This window comes from Myxocyprinus asiaticus, chromosome 36 (genome assembly GCF_019703515.2).
Source record: "Myxocyprinus asiaticus isolate MX2 ecotype Aquarium Trade chromosome 36, UBuf_Myxa_2, whole genome shotgun sequence".
NCBI lineage: Eukaryota > Metazoa > Chordata > Actinopteri > Cypriniformes > Catostomidae > Myxocyprinus > Myxocyprinus asiaticus.
In genome coordinates, this window is record NC_059379.1 from 11,385,785 (window position 1) to 11,405,674 (window position 19,890).

Below are 19,890 nucleotides of genomic sequence, written 5' to 3' on the forward strand. Positions count from 1 at the left end.
CAAAAGTTTCGAAGTACGCCTGGAATTCTGTTGTTGGCATTTGTTGACATGTCACAAGCTGGCCTGGCAACTTGGTGGGCACCGAAGGCACTGAAATGATGCTTCTACTTGAGATCTGAAGGGAGAGCCAACTAAACCAGTGATGTGACTATTTGAAGGGCACACAAAACTAGACATCACATCTGAGGAAAACTAGGATGTGGCTGAAGTAAAATGACAGAAGAGGACCAGAAGGAGCCAAATTAATCAAACGTCCAACAGGGGGACTGCACCGATAAGAAGTAAAGCAGCATCTCTTTAAGAGATCAGCAGTCCCATAATCCCAACGGCAGCCACTGAAGAGGACAAGAGACAGAAAAACGACAGTAAATTGAGAAGGAGAGGGAATGAGACAGAGGAAGCGGGTGAAAGAGGCATGGATTGAAAGGAACCATTGGGATAACAGTGACGTCAGCAGCTCTCTGGATTGAGGTGTTGAGTCCTCCTGATTATAATCTGAGCTGATTAGGAAACAGGAAAACAAATCTCCAGAGCCTCTGCAAGCTCTCCAGGGAGCAAGACGTTCTTTGTACGGAGAGGAGAGGCCAAGGACCAGAAAAACAAAACAAAAGAGGACCAGAGTTACTTAGAAAGTTAAGGCCTACATTAGTTGGCTACATTACAGATAACAGTCCATGACACTATAGTGAAGTGGATTTCAATTTATTTTTAGGAGCGGTCCCCACCGGCAGGCAAATTAATCTGGACACGTAGGACAGCTAACTGCAGGCTTTTGTTATTTCAGCTTCTTCTCTAGACATTCAACACTCTCTGGCTTCTGTCTGGATTGCAAGCCAGGATGCCCTCCAATGACAGTAAAGCCCTAAAGCTACAGTTTGGACTTATTAATCACGAAAACCGTTATCTAACTGCGGAGGTCTTTGGCTTCAAGGTGAATGCTTCAGCTCTGAGTCTCAAGAAGAAGCAGATCTGGACTTTGGAGCAAGATGAGCAGGATGGTCAGGTGGTTTACCTGCGCAGTCATCTGGGTCGCTACTTGGCTTCCGACAAAGATGGCAAGGTGAGCTGTGAGGCTGAGATTAAAGAGAATGACTGTCGCTTTCTAATTGTGGCACAGTCAGATGGTCGTTGGGCCCTGCAGTCTGAGCCACATCTCCGCTTTTTTGGAGGTTCAGAGGACTACCTCTCCTGCTTTTCTCAGACCATTAGTGAGGCAGAACTATGGGCCATGCATCTTGCCCTGCATCCACAGGCCAATCTGCTCAGTGTAGCCCGCAAACGCTACGCCCACCTGGCATCCCCTGAGGGAGAGATTGCTGTGGACAGCAACATCCCATGGGGTGTTGATTCTCTTCTAACTCTTGTGTACATGGATGGCAAATATTGTCTTAAGACCAGTGACAGTCGTTTCTTGAGCAATGATGGGAAGCTGTCCTACGAGAATGCCCGTGGGACGGGTTACACCTTGGAACTGAAGTCAGGCAAGTTGGCCTTCAAGGACTGTGAGGGGAAGTATCTGGCCCCAATGGGGCCCACTGGAACCTTGCGTTCCGGACGCTGCTCCAAACCCGGGAAGGATGAGCTGTTTGATCTTGAGGAGAGCCATCCACAAGTGGTGTTTCAGGCCGCCAACAACAGATTTGTCTCCATCCGACAGGGTAAGTAGTGCAAGCCGAAACTGTTTGACATTCCCCTACGAGAAGACCACATGCTTCTGACATAAGGGACGCTAGAGCCAGCCTTTTGTTTCTGTTGTAGAATCAGATGACACAACTTTATTATAGCTATTTATAGGAAAGATCACCCAAAAACAAAAATTCTCCAATAATTTACTTGCCCTCATGTTGTTTTAAATCCATATAACTTACTTTCTTCTCTGGAGATGTTAGGCAGAATGTTACCCTCAGACATTTTTCTCCACTGAAATCAGAGATTTTTTAAAGCATTTTCCCTAACCACATGCTTTGGAAAATGATGATGTTAGGAAACTGATAATGGAGGTGTGGATTTGAGTGGATGTGGCCTCAGTTAGTATTCACTTTTAATGTATGGATACACATTTTTGGGTGAACTATCCCTTTATGCAAAAGTATGAATATATTAAGGTGGTCCCTCCACACTCCTGTGGTATCTTGTGTAACAGATGTTTATGAGACCTCAATACAACATATAAGTACCGCTAATACCTAATCACATCTAGAATTCTGAAGTATGCGTGCAAGGATATAGAATATCTGAGCTCCATCATGGCATTGCTTCAATGTAAACATTCCAGGGAAAATTATATTTTCAAATTGCTTACTATCATCTCAGTTGCATACTGTCATGTCTTAGTAGTTAGATTTGAGTAGACTAAGCACAATCTGCATTATAGTGCCATCAGTCTCACTCCTCATTAATGTTTTTATGCAAGCATAACAATGCATAAAATAACTTGCATGCAAAATTGCAGCTGCATGGCCAACTATGCACACATTGTCAGATCTATGGAAACTAGTCTGGAGAGCAGGTGAACACTGAGTCACGCCCATGAGCATGACCTCACAGAAATAATATATGGCAGCTGTCTTTTCAGCTGAGTAGGCCAATATTAATCTACCAGACATAGACAATATTTATTCGCTGGCTACGTGCTCTGCTAACAAACATGCTGCATAACTGTAGTTTCCTGTCTTCACTGGGCAACTAAGTTCTGTTATGTAAATCTTGCATGCTGTAATGTTATCCATTATCTCCAGAACAGAACTCTTGATAAGCATTTTGAGCCACCTGCAATAGATAAATTACTGGAGAAGCTGAATGGCTTTGAATATCCACCATAGGGAAGGGTAGTTGGGTCAGTTAAAGATCCTGTCTTCTATAGTACGCTCATCTTTCTCTCTCTCTCTCTCTCTCTCTCTCTCTCTCTCTCTCTCTCTCTCTCTCTCTCTCTCTCTCTCTCTCTCTCTCTCTCTCTCTCTTTGTTCTTTCACTGTTTCTCTGTGTATCATACACTCACGTGCAGATGCACATATTCTTGTGCATAATTTTTCACAGACCAACACCCAGGCCATAATATATGAAACAGGAAGGAGGTGCTCACAGCAAACACTCTGATATGCTCACATGCACATGTACACACACAAACACCCGCGCACACTACTGGCAAGGTGTGATAAATAATTGAGTGGACAGGGGCATTTCAATGATGGTGGAGTCTGCTTTCAGAAACACAAGCCTTCCCCTGCATTTCTTTATCTGGGGACCACGCAATACGCAGGTCCACAATGGGGACGCAAATCAGAGTCCTTCGGGAGCAGTTGGGTTCTGGGCCGACAGGCAAAAACCCAAAGGGGGAAAGAGACAATGGCAAGTATGAAAGTAAACCAGAGAAAGGAGAACAAGACAGGCAGGAAAAGAATGATCAGGCACAAAATCACAATGAATGGGGACACAATGCATTATGGGTGTGGACAGGTGGACGGTACAGCTTTTTTATCATTGTCACTGTTATAAGATCGTAAATCAAAGACATTAGCTGCAGCTCCCTTAGGAAGACATGATGTTGTATTGTCAGTTTAGCTGGCCCAAGGGGATAGAGGCATTTAACGGCATCCAAAAAGTTAGTTTGTAATAGCAAAGCATGTGGGCCAGGGACAGTTGCCAGAAGCCAGTTGAGAGAACAAAGAATAGGATTTAATTTTAGCAGCTAAATAGGTTACAAGACTCTATAAAACATCTACTGTGCAAACCCAAACTAAATTGTGAGACCTAAAATGTTATCAGCGGAAGCCATCGTCTTATTGAACAGGGATTTACTAACTTTTTTTTTTAGTTGAACCCCAATGACCTAAATTATTTACAACAGCCATTTTTGGCATAATGTTGATTACCACAAATATAATTTTGACGGGTCCATCCTTTTCTTAAAAATAAAATAATAAATAAAAAAAATTACAAATCTGGGTTACATTGAGGCAATACATCTGTAAACATTAAATACTCACTGTTTCAAGCAGCCACAAGATGTAAACAATATGCATGTTAACATGACTTAAGTGTAATGAAATAACTTTCTGTGTAAAGTAATATACAATTTTACAACTCCCATTGCCATGACGACGTAACATTGGTGACAAATAACTAGAAATTCATCCACCTAGAACAGCAGTCCACTGCAAAAATAAAGATTTAAACATCTTTACAGCTCAATTAATGTTCTAATGTTATAAATAATATGTTTATTATAATTATCAATACTAGGCTTTAACAGAATTAATGTTAGTGCTTTTATAAAATTATAATCCATTGTAACTTCGATTTATGCTTTTTTAAGAAACTGAGTTAAAATTATTATTTTTGGTAAACAACATTATCCCACAAATGCTGTTGATAGAGCTTATCTTAAACTTGGTATATTCCTAACAAATTTTACAACATCTTTATAAAATTTTTTAAATAAACGAAGTAATTAATTTTTTTTACAAGATCGTGTGTTCTATTTTGATATTTCTTTTTATTTTATACATTTATAATTTTTCCATATTAAAATTATTAAATAGCCATAGTATTGAAAAAGTAATCCCATATTAATTTATTTAAATATTGATTTAATCAAGAAGATATTAATTGAATATAAATTAAAAAAATGTTCTGTGAAATCCTGGTATAAAAACATTTCACCTCTTATTTTTAGATCCAGAATTCTAATGTAAACAATCGAGATCTTTAGTCCCACATCAGGACTGTAAGTGAATCATACTGTATATGTTGTGCTTCTCTTGCCTCAAATAAATAAATAAAAATAAAATGTTCATTGTCAGTTCACCATCATGAAATGTGAATGATCAACATACTACCAAAATCTAGACATTTCATTATGGGTGCAAAAAGACAGTGAAAATGACACACACCAGATGGAAAAGTTGTTCTTAATGAGCGAGAGGCATCTTTCCCCATCTATTGCACATTCATTTTGTGCAAAAACAATTAAGTAAAGTAATTCTGCTAATGGATGAAGCAGTTCATTTCTTTAGGAGAGTTACTACATGATGAAGGGAACCAGAGATGACTTTAGACAGATCTGCCAATCAGCTCTGCAGGTCTGGGATTCATTAAGCCCTTGGCCTCTCGCCCTGGGATGCAACACAAACTCACAGATGATCCTTTAATCAATAATGAGCACTGACATAGGATGGTAGTTTTTCACAAATGTCACTCATTTCTGTTTTGGAGATTTTGGCTGGGATGATGTTTCTTGATTTATGTTTGCGGAGTAACACTTGTCTGCACCAGGATTGAAGTAGGTTGTGTGCATGGTTGCCACTTAATTCGGAAAGACGGCATGCACTCGGGTGGGTGGATCTGTTACCACGTTCTTCATCACCTCCGCAATGTTTCCTGCAGCATTGTGATCTGCCCCAGAAAAGGAGATGGGAAGAAAGAAAGAAAGAAAGAAAGAAAGAAGCTAACATAATGAAAGCTAAAAATTGGCATGAGTGAACCACAGACAGTGGATTGTGGTATCACTTTACCATTAAAAATTAATCTCTGAGTAACTATCTTGGTACATTTGGAGATCACTGCTTTAGTCTGGGGTTGACCTATGATATAAACATAATGATGAGGATTGATTTGACCAGCTTAAATGTAAAACTTAACTTGAATCTTGGCATATAAGTGCAGGTTAAATCAAACTCATCTTTTTTTGAGTGTTTTGTGTTCTCCCGTAGGTATTTGACCAGGTCCACGTATTGTGATCTACTTGCCCCAGTTTTGAAAAGGCCCCCTCGCTGTCTCTGTGTCTCTGGGTACTGTTACATTCCACAGAAATGGGTTGGTAAATTGAGAGGGAGCATTCTGTGATGGGAGTGAGTTCATTCTCGGGAGTTCAGGATTGAGCTCAGTAATCACAATGCCGTGGATGAGGAATGATCAGCAAAGGAGATAGAGTGTCCTGCCCCAGCTGGCCTCTCTTCTTCTATCTTTGGTGCAAAACTCAAGCAGAGTCAGACATGAAATTGGAAAATAAAGTGTAACGGACCACAGAAATGAAAATCACTTCAGCAGATTGATGTTTGATCTGAGAAAAGAAACATCTGAAGCGGATTCTTTTTTTAACCCCTGATTTAGTCTTGATTAGAAACTAGTCTTTGTTTTTTTGTTGTTTTTGAGTGATAGTTGTGCTTGCTCTGCTGAAAAGACCGCCTTAGACCAGCTTGAATTTCCATGGCTGGTTAATGATGGTTAGTGGCTGGTCTAGGTGGTGGACCAGCATAAACAGTCATTACATTTGCATGGACCGTAATAATCGAGCTACAGCATATTTTTGCATTGTCGCGCTACAGTCTTCATCTGCCAGTCCATGCCGTCTGGATGATTCATGATTCACGTGTACAAATCCTTGAAAGAGTTTTGTTTTCCAACACAAACATTGTGCTGACACTGTGTGTTCTTTTTATTTTCTTAATCTAGAATACCAGATGTTTCCACAGTATCTCTAAAGATCTTTAGGAATGGGATTATAGAATTTAATTCCAAAGTATAACCGTATTGTCCTTTGATAGTCCATGATGATTTGTAAAAAGAATCATCCATGCTGTGTTAGGGAGAGGTAGAAAGAGAAAAACAAGCCCACAAATACACTAAATCATATTGCAAAAAAGGTATTCCATGGTGGAGTGATCGATGCCTGCAGATTCTGCTGAACGGTCTGGTTTTGTTCCCAGCATGTCTGAGGCACCCTGCGGCATCCCGTTGAAACAGAGGTATTATTTCAGGCTCCCCATTGGTTTTTCTTTGGCCCTCTTTTCTTAGGGTGCTGGGCAGGAGAGCCAGAGGATTGTACGTACGCTACTTGAAAAAGCTGCTTACAGGGCCCTACAGTGCATCTTTTTATCTCTTTGCGTGCGTAGAATTAGGAGAGTTCACAGCTTGTGATGGGGAGGGGCAGAAAGGATGACAGGATGGAGGGAGAAGGGGGTAAGGTGCAGGATCTGACCTGTTAAAGGATTAAGAAAATGATCAAGGGATATTTTCGGATACATCCACTTTGGGCCTTAGCCACTACAATCTGTCCGATGCATTTTGCACGATGGCGGCAGTTTTGCGTGAGATGCTTGAGATTATGTCATTCATTCATTTAGTTTATATATTAATTTATATATGAATAATATATTTATTTCGCCTTGATCAATGGTGTTTTGGTAAATGGTAAACCACATTCCATAACAAAAATATATATATACATTTTGATTTATTTAAAAAAGAAATAGTTAAAAAGCAAGATAGACAGTCAGACAGACAAAAGGCTTGAAATTTGTATTGGCCTTATGAATTTATAAATACTTTGAATACTTTTAGGTAGGTAGGTACTAGGTAGGTAGGTTGGTCAGTCGGTCGGTCGGTCCTTCTACGCTATGTTTTTAAAAGGTTTCTTGAACATGGCCATTACATTTTAGCCCAATGAACTGCCATGACACAATACAAGGACTAATTGGTATGGAAAACCAGCGGGATGCAACTAGGCGTCTGTTCCTGCCAAGGTCGCTGTTTCCATGCCAAGGTTTTACCGGTGCAATGGGAAAAATTCATTCACATGTAGCTTTGCCCTACTGCACTGTCAGAGTTATTTGATGCTTTCCAAAATTAATGTATATCACATAATGTACATAGGCCATAATACAGAAGAATTTATTAGCGAGATGCCACAATCTACAAAGTATAAGAGCTTATGAATGTTATACAATCAAACAGCTTTATCAAGATTAATGGTTCAAATATACAAATGTGTAGACCACAGCTAGTGGTCTTGTTGTGTAATGGCTGTTAATGCTACAAATAATCCTGTTTTGCCATGAATCTGTCAGCATAGTTATGGAGTAAACCTCCCCATTTCAAACCAACAATGATCTTGTATTGTAGTAAAGGATGTTTATGAACAAAAGAGTGACATGTTTGGGCTCCATTAACTATGAATGTGAGTCTTAAATAAACAAATTTTGCTGTAGACGTTGCACCAAAACAGGGCTCAGAATCAGGTTGATACCTGTTGTGCGTGGCAGGGAAGTTAATCATGTTGCTTTGTCTCCCTTCAGGATTCCAAACTGGGGGGAAGTTCAGGACAAACACACTTTATCTTGTTTAAGCTGCTACTTTTAAAAAGCCTAGAAATGCATTTAAAATATTAAACGATCAGTGTCAATCAGTGTGATTTTGTTAACATGTTGAAACAGAAATAAGTGACTATGTTGCTTTGTGTGTTTGACTATTGTATTCTAATGTAAATGCATATGTTAAAAGTGCACTTAACCTTACAGGTAAAGTTCACCCAAAAATGAAAACATCAAATTTTGACAATATTTTAATTTTTTCCTTACATGAGGGTGACAAAATGACAAATTAATTTTTAGGTGAACTATCCCTCCCAAGAAATCAATAGTACGTACTACCTTTTTTTAAAAAAAAATTCACTCACATGAGAGGAAGACTCCAGTCATGTCAGTAGACTAATAAAATCTGTTTTATTACGAGTGGTAATGGGCTGCCTCATGGGGGCTGCTATGTTGAGATCACATGACTAGCAGCTGAACACTATTTATTTTTTTTAATCTCAATAATCCCACTATTATCGGACACTTTGACTCACAGAATAAATCAATCATGACTGACTGTAAATAGCACATTTCTATGATGGCATCAAAAACTGAAAGCTATTGCTTATTGCTGATAGATGTCAGTTTAAGCCCGAAATGACTGCCATATTGGGCAACACAACATGAAAAACGATTGAGTGCACCTTTAAAACAAAACAAGGATTAACTCTTTCATCTTAGATCATGTTTGTTTCTTTATGCACTTCGACAGGTGTGAGTGTCTCAGCCAATCAGGACGATGAGACAGACTTGGAGACGTTTCAAATGGAAATTGATAAAGACGCCAGAAAGTGTAAATTCAGAACTAATGAAGGGAATTACTGGACGCTTGTTGCTCATGGAGGCATTCAGTCAACAGCCACAGAAGCGTAAGAATTGCCTTTACTTTCAGTCCCTGTTCTCTGGAAAACAAAATATTTATTTTCCAATTGTTAGTGTTAAAAGTAGGGTATCCTGCTTTCTGCCTGACAAACTGATCATCATTGATTAGGGCCTTGTCAGCCTGTCAGGCGCAAAGCTGGGAACTTTCCAGCAATGGCGGCTATTAAAGCAAGTAGCAGAATATTTCTTTTTTTATATATACAGTTGTGCTCAAAAGTTTGCATACCCTTGGAGAACTGGTAATATATGTACCATTTTTAAACAAAACATGAGTGAGCAGGCAAAACACATTTCTTTTATTTCTTATGGGATTCATATTCAACTGTAGGTTATAACAGAATGGCACAATCATAAAACAAAACATGGCAACAAAGAAAAAAATGAAATGACCCCTGTTCAAAAGTCTGCATACCCTTAGTTCTTAATACTGTGTATTGCCCCCTTTAGCATCAGTGACATTGTGCAGTCTTTTGTAATAGTTGTCTATGAGGTCTTGCATGAACCGCATGTTTGAGATCTCCCCAGAGTGGCTCGATAATATTAAGGTCAGGAGACTGTGATGGCCACTCCAGAACCTTCACCTTTTACTGCTGTAACCACTGGAGGGTCAACTTGGCCTTGTGCTTAGGGTCATTGTCATGCTGAAAAGTCCAAGAGCGTCCCATGCGCAGCTTTCATGCAGAAGAATGCAAATTGTCTGCCAGTATTTTCTGAAAACATGCTGCATTCATCTTGCCATCAATTTTCACAAGATTTCCTGTGCCTTTAGAGCTCACACCCCACCAGTACATCAGTGCTTCACAGTGGGGATGGTATTCTTTTCACTATAGGCCTTGTTGACCCCTCTCCAAACATAGCGCTTATGGTTGTGACCATAAAGCTCTATTTTGGTCTCGTCACTCCAAATTACAGTGTGCCAGAAGCTGTGAGGCGTGTCAAGGTGTTGTTGGGCATATTGTAACCGGGCTTTTTTGTGGCATTGGCACAGTAAAGGCTTCTTTCTGGCAACTCGACCATGCAGCTCATTTTTGTTCAAGTATTGTCGTATTGTGCTCCTTGAAACAACCACACCTTCTTTTTCCAGAGCAGCCTGTATTTCTCCTGAGGTTACCTGTGGGTTTTTCTTTGTATGCCGAACAATTCTTCTGGCAGTTGTGGCTGAAATCTTTCTTGGTCTACCTGACCTTGGCTTGGTATCAAGAGATCCCCGAATTTTCCACTTCTTAATAAGTGATTGAACGGTACTGAATGGCATTTTCAAGGCTTTGGATATCTTTTTATATCCTTTTCCATCTTTATAAAGTTCCATTACCTTGTTACGCAGGTCTTTTGACAGTTCTTTTCTGCTCCCCATGGCTCAGTATCTAGCCTGCTCATTGCATCCATGTGAGAGCTAACAAACTCATTGACTATTTATACACAGACACTAATTGCAATTTAAAAAGTCACGGGTGTGGGAAATTAACCTTTAATTGACATTTAAACCTGTGTGTGTCACCTTGTGTGTCAACAAGGCCAATCATTCAAGGGTATGTAAACTTTTGATCAGGGCCATTTGGGTGATTTCTGTTATCATTATGATTTAAAAAGGAGCCAAACAACTATGTGATAATAAATGGCTTCATATGATCACTATCCTTAAATAAAAGACAGTTTTTTGCATGATCAGTCATATTTTCAAAATCAATGCCAAAATATCACAATTTCTGCCAGGGTATGCAAACTTTTGAGCACAAATGTATATACAAAACTGTGATGTATCTGTGAGTAAATGCATACATAACACAGAAGTAAATTAACTGAAAATGCTAAACCATTTTGTTTACTCCTTACTTTTCGACATAAAATAGATTAGAATTGATAGAATATGGGTTTATACTGTATGTCAGTGGTTGATTTGCAATGTTTATCTCCCTCTCTCCTGTGTGCAGCTGTGCCAACACCATGTTTGACATAGTGTGGCTTGGTCGGCGGGTGGCATTGCGAGCCAGCAATGGAAAATACGTATGCACCAAGAAAAATGGCCAGCTTGCTGCAGTCAGTGACTCTGTGGGTGAGTGCATATATGATAGTACCCACAAACAATATCTAAATCAAATCAAATGTCATTTTTAAAATGCACAACAATGCAGTATCCAGCAATAACTGCAAATGAAAGCGCTATTTCTGCAAGCTCAAAATGAAGAAAGAAATCTCAATATTTAGACATTAGAGTTGAAATTTAAAAACATTTTAAAGCTCCAGAAACATAAAATAAACAGCTCTCCTAGTATAGTTAGAGGATGTCCCTTTTTATTTCTCCTACTGTTCTTAATTGGTTTTAATTCTTTTTTTATGTATCTTGTATTTTCTTTCAAATTTATATGTAAAGCACTTTGAATTGCCATTGTGTATGAAATGTGCTATAAAAATAAACTTGCCTTGCCTACTGTAGCAAAGAAAATCACAAATGAGATTGGTTCAGACAGAAATGAGATTAAATCTTGACAGCAATGAGATTAAATGGAGAGCAAATGAAGACTTTTGTTTTTGTGTGTATGACTTTCTTTCTTCTACTGAACACAAATTAAGATTTTTAGAAGAATATCTCAGACCTGCTCGTCCTCACAATGCAAGTGAATGGGTACCAACATTGTGAAGTTCCAAAAAGTACATAAAAGCAGCACAAAAGTAATACATAAGACTAAAGTGTTCAAATCTGTATATGCAGAAGCAAAATGATGGGTGTGGGTGAAAAACAGATATAAATTCCCCTCCCTGCCCAGTAGGTGGCGATATGCAAAAATATGGTAATTGTCAAAAACAAAAGAAGAATGTGAAAGTGGAGAGAGATAGTAAAAAAGGACTTAAATATTGATCTTTTTCTCACCCACACTTATCATATCGCTTCTGAAGATATGGATTTATCTACTGGAGTCATATGGATTATTTTTATGCTGCCTTTATGTGCTTTTGGAGATTAAAAATGTTGGTACCCATTTACTTGCATTGTGAGGACGAGCAGAGCTGAGATATTCTTCTAAAAATCTTTTTTGTGTTCTGCAGAAGAAAGAAAGTCAAACACATCTGGGATGGGATGAGTAAATGATGTGAGAATTTTCCTTTTTGGGTGAACTATTCCTTTAAGTCTCTTGCTTCTCAGAGAAACGGACTAGTAGTGTCTCTTCTAGTTTCAGACGAGATCTCAACTGTGATCTCACACTGTACTCAGATTTTTCAAGATACTAATTTACCAATGCAGTCAAAATTCTAAAATTTTAATAGGAACACAAATCAGATTAGGCCAAGACCAAATTATCTGTGCTATGCTATCCACATTAAATTTATAGCTTTACTCTTACTGTATGTCAGCATTATGTCTGAATTTATTTCTCCAAAAGAACCTTTTGAGAGACTAAGTTGATACTAATTGAAACAACTGAGAACTCCATTATGTCTCCTAAGCTATGAAAATGCACCCTTTGAGTAATAAAATCTTCCTTTTGATATATCATCAACCTGTTCTTTCTCCAGGTGAGGATGAGCAACTGGTTCTGAAACTGATCAATCGACCCATTCTGATCCTGAGAGGAGAGAATGGCTATGTATGTCACCACAAGAACTCTAATACACTGGATGCCAACCGTTCAGTTTATGACATATTTACGCTCTATTTCAGTGATGGTGCATACCATATTAAAGGTAAGATTTATTTTAATCACATTAGACCGAGCATTACATTTTCAGTCTTTTTTCTGTAACAATGCTATTTTGTCATGTAATAAATCCCAAAGCAGAAGCATATAATAGATGCACATATTTGTGCAATTCTCAGCTTTTATGACCTCGGAAACAAATTTAAGGACAAAAACAGCTTTTGGCAATGAGTTTATTAATGTTTGTATGCACAGGTGTTACAAAGTTGATCTCATTGTTATCCTACAGGTGCTGGTGGCAAGTTTTGGTATGTGTCCACCAGTGGATTGGTGTGCTCTGATGGTGACACACCTGAAGATTTCTGCTTTGAATTCCTGGAGCATGGACGGATAGCTTTAAGGGGCAAAAATGGCAAATATCTGAGAGGAGACCAAGGAGGCAACCTGAAAGGAGATGGAGAAAATGCAGACAGCTCGTCCCTCTGGGAATACTGACAACTTTTGGACATTTAAGGAACTGTCATTCACCTGTGTTAAACTCTTGGATTTACAGCCGTGAGGCATCAAATTTGTACAATTGAGTTTGAACGTTTGGACATCTCTGTTTTCCATCAGTCATTTGATATAGAGTCAGTACTCACCATTACACATGTACTCTTACCATATCAGGATTATTTGCTTATACAAAATGAGCTTGTAGAAAAAGAATGCACACAAATGACAAGAACTGAATCTTTACCATATCGGCTCACTGTCACTCACTAAATAAACTGCAGCTGTGCTGCAAAACAAGTGTGTGGCATAGCTATAGACCTTTTTTTTTTTTTCGTTTTTTTTTTTTTCACATAATCTGTTGACATATTTCTGCTTTAATTGAGCAGTTTAAATAAAGCAAACTATTTTCCCTCTCTCTTAATGCACATTTAATGTATGTTCATATAACTGTACATTTTGTTTAATTACCTTGGCAGTAATTAAAAATAATTCAGCAAACTAGTCAACACTTCTGCAGCTGAGTTTCAAATACAGCTGCTCAGGTAGTGACAGTAAATTTGGCACCTTTAATCTCTTCTGAAAAAGGTAACGCTGCAAAAAAAAAATCCCATTTAATTCTCAAATCTACCTGCCATTTACCCTGCTATAGTTATATATCCGTGCTCCAAACCTAAAAAATGTGAGAGTCCATAATCTAAAGCAACAATAAAAGTGGGTGAGTAATACGAATATTAAAATATTTTGAATAATTAAAATAGGCTATAAGTGGCAAATCTATAACATCTCTGTTAATTTTGGAACCACAATTTTTGCATTTTTTTTTTAACCTAAATAACTCTTTTTGTCTTTCATATATGTTGTTGTTTGTTACATTCCTCATTGTCTTGCCAGTTCCAGTGAATCTTATTTTATGAGAATTGTTTCTTTAAGCTTTCTAGAAATTAACTGACAGAGAAGCCAAACAATGACCGAAACACCAGGAGACAACATGATACAGTAATTACTTTTCAGTCTCTTCCAATGAAAGGAATTAGAACTAAATCCATTTTATTCCCTACTGTGATTTATTTTAGTTATATTTCTTTTGACCATCTGGAAAGGTTTTATGATTATTACAATAAACTCCAGTCTCTAAATTTTGATGGAAATTAATCTCACTTACTGTAACCTGGGTTAAAGTACAACAAATTGATTGTTTCCATTTTGAGCTTAATTGGCAGCATAGGCAGAACTGTGTCCCAGCAGTGGTTGCGGTTGCCATGTGCTATCCACAGGCTACAATGATACTCATTGTTACCAGCAGAGAGAGCCTTGTCTGAAAAATGAACTGCTGGTGGCTGCAGTCAATAAGTAACAACCTTTAAATGCAATATTCCTGAATATGGATATAGGCTATTATTAACCAGTTTCACAATCTAGGAGCCTTGTACTAACTAAAGTTTCCAGTAACATAGTACATTCATTTTGGCCATTGTAAGTGCAATACAACCTGTAATTTGATTCTTTCCAAGATTCTAAAAGTTTCTAATAATTATGATGTGTGAAGGAGTCCCCGTATTAATTTATTTTGATAACTAGTCAAATTGAATTTAATATTATTTGTTTTTGGTAGAAATATGGTTATTGTGACAAATTATATATTATCATAAATTATTCAATAAGAGCCAACAAAAAAAAGTTTTTATCAATTTAGGTTTTTAAAATGCCAGTGTAGTGTTTGGTACACAAAAAAAATAAAAATAAAAAAATAATAATTTTGAATAAGTATTTTATTGAATGTCCTATGTAGAGGAAATCAGGTCCCAGTCCTACTGTGAAAATGAAAGAATATTTTTCCATTCACAAATCAAGTTTGTGGTTATGTGTACTCTGCAACACTGGTTTAATGAAATGTTGAAAAAGAAGTGTATGAGGTAACACTGCCTCCATGTAATTGATGTTGAAAATGAGTCTTTGTCAGCACTTTGGCACAGAAATCTTTTTTCATAGGAATATAATTTCTTTCTTTATTTTTCCCTGTTCACATGTAGTGCCGACCAATAAGGAGAAAACACATGTACCCAGTCCTGATTTCCCCTTCAGAGACATTAAATAAAATCTATTGAATACTAATGAAAATTACTTAATATTACACCTAATATTCTTCTTTGCCTAAAATGTGCCAAATAGATCAAGGATCAAGTTGCCATGGCCAAACCCTCAAATATTTGGTATCTCTGATTCAAAATAAGATTAGCCTGATTAGCCCATTTTTAAGATTTACACATTTCAATATCATAACAAAATTCCATCAAATTTAATTGTCATTTTTAACCAAGTTAAATTAATAAAACAGAAAATGTTAGGTTTTTTTATTTTATTAAAGATTGTTTAGTTCAGTTTGATGGAATTATGTTATGAAATTGAAATGCAGAAATATTAAAATATTTTTTGAGTGCATATTAGACATATTTCTCTTAACTAAGTTCTGGGAAAACAATGAACATACATCAAAACAGACTTTATTATGGCATACAACACCACAAATAATCTATTACTGCTTTCCATCTTTCTAAAATTATACAATGAAATAAAAAAATTAAACTATTGATTATAAAACATAAATTGAGTATAAAGCAGTTTTCTTCCACTGTTGGTTCATAAAATTAAAGTTAATTTATTAAATGAAATATAATTGCATACTGCAGATTGTCTACAAATTTCTATAGGTTGCATCTCAAACACTGGTTGTTAATATCGTGTGTTTTTGGAAATACTGTATGGATATCTATGGGAAAATACCCCATATATTATCGAACCCTGTGAGACAGAAAAGCTAGTTCTCGATCTGCGCATGCGTGCAAGTGGCGCTCTACAGCCAATCAAAACTTGTGCTCTAAATTTTAAACACTTAACCGGAAGAAACGACAAACACGCAAGGCAGTGGTGTATCTCAGTGTCTCTTTGCTTCTTTTTGCTTTAATACCACTCTTGACATTCAAGAAAATGGATCTTGGTAATAACGATCAGACGAAAATGTACTTTTATGAGAACAGACTTCAAACTTTCGTTGGCTGGCCGTTTGAAGAGGGCTGCGTTTGCACTCCACAAAACGTGAGTGAATCCTGGAACTGAACGAGACCAGTACCTCTGGATCTACTTTTGTTTTATATGGGCTTAAATGCAATGTTTTCCGCTTCATAAATATAATTTTGTTCTACAGATGGCCAAAGCTGGATTTATTCACACCCCGTCCGATAACAGTCCAGATATAGCTCAGTGTTTTTTCTGTTTGAAAGAGCTGGAAGGATGGGAGCCTGAGGATGATCCTGAGTGAGTTCACGATTACATAACAGACACAATTCCTCTTCCAGATCTATCATATAATGGTATAAGGCTTGGATTTCAAGTCAAGGTTATTTGATCTATAAAATATCAGCATGTGCCCTTGATATTTTGCATTTGTTCCTGATGTGCTGTGCTGTTGGCTGTTTGTGTTACCAGGAAAGAACACAAGGCACATTCTCCCACCTGTGATTTTATCTTGCTGAAGAAGACCTTGAACAGCCTGACAGTGGAGGAATTTCTGAAACTTCAGAAAGAGAGACAAAAGTTTATTATTGTAAGTATCAGCTCACTGACAGAAAAAGGGCACCGTTTATGTTTATACAAACTCCAATACAAGAAATATCACATTTTTACAATTGTGATTTATAGGACTGGAAAATTCATTGAAAAAAATAAATAATAAAAAATCCTGAGGATATTTCGGCCACACATTACAGTCAAGGTTGTATTCGTTACCACTAGGTAATTACATTAGTTTAGGTCTTTTCAAACTGGTATCCGGGGACCCCCAGGCAGGTGCGGACAGGCCATAGGGAGCACCGGGCGTTTTCCCGTTGGGCCGCTGGGTAATTTGGGCTGGCAAGCTGCTGCGCAAGTACCGGCCCGTCCTACAGGCGATATATGAAACAGCCCTGGGCTCCAACATGCCCGCGCGGACCTTATAACAAAGAGAACATTTAATAAACTCTGCAAGACAAGCCAATACATTGACTTTTATTTTGAAATAATGTAATAGCTGACTTTTAGTACATAGTAATTTGCATAATTGATTCATACCACAAAGCATTTCTGGGAGCTGAAGCGCGGCTTGCTGAACAATGCTCACGCCTGAAAAATATGACTCTGTAGCTTTTTGAGTCTTTGACTTACTTTGTTTAAAGGATAGCAGAAACAGCACTTGTCAAAGCATAGGGCTTTTCACTTTTTTTCCAAGAATAATTTGGGGAAGGAATTAAAACACTGCAGAAATAAAGATGCAACAAACTCACATAGAGTGAAAATATGAGCAATTAATCTGCAAAATACTGCAAAGTTCTACACTTTAAAAGGTATGTTTGTTTATTTATTTATTTTTACGTATATTTATTTATGTACATATTCTGGCCAAATTGGTTTTCACTGATATTTTAAAATAAACATTTACACACAGTTATGTGAGAAATTGACATGAAACTTTAAGCATTGTCCTGCTGTGTGACACTTTCTTCATCTAACTGTTTTAAACAACATTATATGAACTTGTATAGCTATAAATACAAACATAATTATTATAATGATTATACTTGTTGTTTCCCCAACCTCATATTAAGTAGGACAATAATTTATTTGCACCTCTAGAAAAAAGTTGAAAGGTGATTAAGATCTTTTAAAAACTTTGACGAAATGTTTACTTGTCACAGCACCTAAAATACACACTTTCCCTTGTACTTTTATTTACATTTTAAACTAACATCTGTATGTTGGGAAAAACGTTTTCGGACATGTTATTTGTCTGATCTATAAAGTACTTATTTTTTGTGCTTTTTCTAAAAAAAAAATCCACTCATCACATTTACAGTGGCTTTATATGTTAAAAAAATGATGAAAATGTTTGCACTGGTGAGGCCCATTGTCATGACTAGCAGTCAATAGAATTCTTTTATTTTATTTTTTTTTATTTATTTTTTTTTCAACAAAAATTTGAAATTGAGCGGAAATCAATGAGCCATTGTGGTGTGTTGTGGGCCGTTCTGGACCACAAAGTCCAGTCCGCCCATGCCACCAGGGGTTGCTAGGGGGTCCATGGAAAATTTCAGTGAAAGTGAATTTTCTTTGAAAAAATAATGGCATTTTTTGACATTATTACTGTTTCATTTTGAAATCATTAGATTAATAGTGATTTTTATTTTATTGACATCCATAGTTTTAAATGTTAAGAAATAAAAACAAACCTGCATAGAATTTAATGTGTTATGAAAATCTTTTCTTTTGCAAGAAATGTACTTCTCTATTTTCTTTAAAAGCTGCTTTGATACAATATTTATCATAAAAAGCGCTCTTCAAATACATTTGAATTGAATTGAAAATGTTTCACTTCAGGTGTAAACATTTACATTACTATAATAGAAAAACTTAAAGACTTAAAAAGTAAGTATAATAAGTTTTCCTTACTATATAATTTTCATAATAATTTTTTCTTCAGTACAATGGCACTTATAAAAGCCAATTATTTAATTTAGCAAACAACATGTCTTTAAAATATCATGTTTACTATTTTTCTTAAACGGGTTCCCTCGCAAGGGGATCATCATATTTGGGGTCTTTGGCATAATAAAGTTTGAAAACCCCTGCATTAGTTAACTAGTAATGATCAAACAATGGACAATACTTTTACAGCATTTGTTAATCTTGGTTAATGTTAATTTTAACATGTGATGATATATATTTTTTTTAAATGAAAAGCTGTATGTTAAAATTAGTTAATGCATTATCATCTTACATCAGCTAACATTGTATTTGTATTTTGAACTGTATTATTATAATGATCATTAACCAAGATTAATAAATGCGTTAATAAATGTGTTGTTAGTTCATGATACCTTATGCATTAACTAATGTAAACAAATACAACCTTATTATAAAGTGTTTTTAAAGTAAAACATTTTTTAAAGTAAAATACAAATATTTATTGTTCTCAACTTCAGTATGTTACATTTGCTCTTTGTGAGTACAGTCTTTATTATATAACTTTTGTAAAAATCATTATCCAGTAATCATGACTGGAAACATCATGGGAATACTTTGGTCCAAAGGTGTGGGAACCCTGAATATCTGGGGAATCTGTGTCATATCATTATATTGTATATAGCATGTACATGACAAAACAATATAATGATAAGAGTATGGATGAAATGACATGTTTTGTAACATTTTAGAAAAAAACTTGTGGCCAGGCAGTTGATAAATTTGAAGAGGCTGTGAAGAACAAGAGAGCCCAGATCATCCAGACTGCCATGGGGGAGGAATAGAGGTTTATTGAGAGAGTGACAGCAACAGCATTTTTTTAAATGATTTCTTTTCCATGTTACCTGAGGATCCCACTTTCTTCCATTTTGCTTTTGTCTTTCATTTTGTGCTTGTGTGTTTCATACTTGCATCTGTATATGATTCCACCTGCAAATGTTTAATCTTTTTATACATATTCTTCATCCTAGTATTTATTTCAATACAGTGAGCTCAATAAAACCAATCTTTCTTGGCTTATGTGTCTTGCTGGTCTGTTCAGTATGAAAAAAAAAAAATTAAATAAGTGCCATAAATGGTGTCTAGGTGTTCATAAGCACATTGATTATTTTATGCACTGTGCGTCATGTTTCCTCTGTACCAGTCATGCGTAATCTTGCGCTCAGTGCTAGTTTGGCACGGACTACACACAGTGG

At 36.7% G+C, this 19,890-nt stretch overlaps 2 protein-coding genes across 2 annotated transcripts; both read left to right on the forward strand.

The window, feature by feature from the left end:
* Positions 1–489: 489 nt before the first annotated feature.
* Positions 490–14,119, forward strand: LOC127427448 (fascin-2-like). The gene is made up of 5 exons (XM_051675061.1): positions 490–1,658; positions 8,845–9,001; positions 10,946–11,067; positions 12,528–12,695; positions 12,939–14,119. Exons 1-5 carry the CDS (start codon positions 839–841, stop codon positions 13,142–13,144), a joined length of 1,473 nt encoding a protein of 490 aa, XP_051531021.1. The 5' UTR covers positions 490–838; the 3' UTR covers positions 13,145–14,119.
* Positions 14,120–16,029: 1,910 nt separating this feature from the next.
* Positions 16,030–19,710, forward strand: LOC127427456 (baculoviral IAP repeat-containing protein 5-like). The gene is made up of 4 exons (XM_051675075.1): positions 16,030–16,237; positions 16,347–16,456; positions 16,628–16,745; positions 19,387–19,710. Exons 1-4 carry the CDS (start codon positions 16,130–16,132, stop codon positions 19,477–19,479), a joined length of 429 nt encoding a protein of 142 aa, XP_051531035.1. The 5' UTR covers positions 16,030–16,129; the 3' UTR covers positions 19,480–19,710.
* The last annotated feature ends 180 nt before the right edge of the window (positions 19,711–19,890 follow it).

Bases quoted from the DNA above. Each gene is read 5' to 3' on its own strand.
- LOC127427456 (XM_051675075.1), top strand. From the start codon at position 16,130: ATGGATCTTGGTAATAACGATCAGACGAAAATGTACTTTTATGAGAAC. The intron at 16,238-16,346 runs GTGAGTGAATCC...TTTGTTCTACAG, and splicing joins GCGTTTGCACTCCACAAAAC to ATGGCCAAAGCTGGATTTAT. The intron at 16,746-19,386 runs GTAAGTATCAGC...GTAACATTTTAG, and splicing joins AGAGACAAAAGTTTATTATT to AAAAAAACTTGTGGCCAGGC.
- LOC127427448 (XM_051675061.1), top strand. From the start codon at position 839: ATGCCCTCCAATGACAGTAAAGCCCTAAAGCTACAGTTTGGACTTATT. The intron at 11,068-12,527 runs GTGAGTGCATAT...TTCTTTCTCCAG, and splicing joins TGCAGTCAGTGACTCTGTGG to GTGAGGATGAGCAACTGGTT. The intron at 12,696-12,938 runs GTAAGATTTATT...GTTATCCTACAG, and splicing joins TGGTGCATACCATATTAAAG to GTGCTGGTGGCAAGTTTTGG.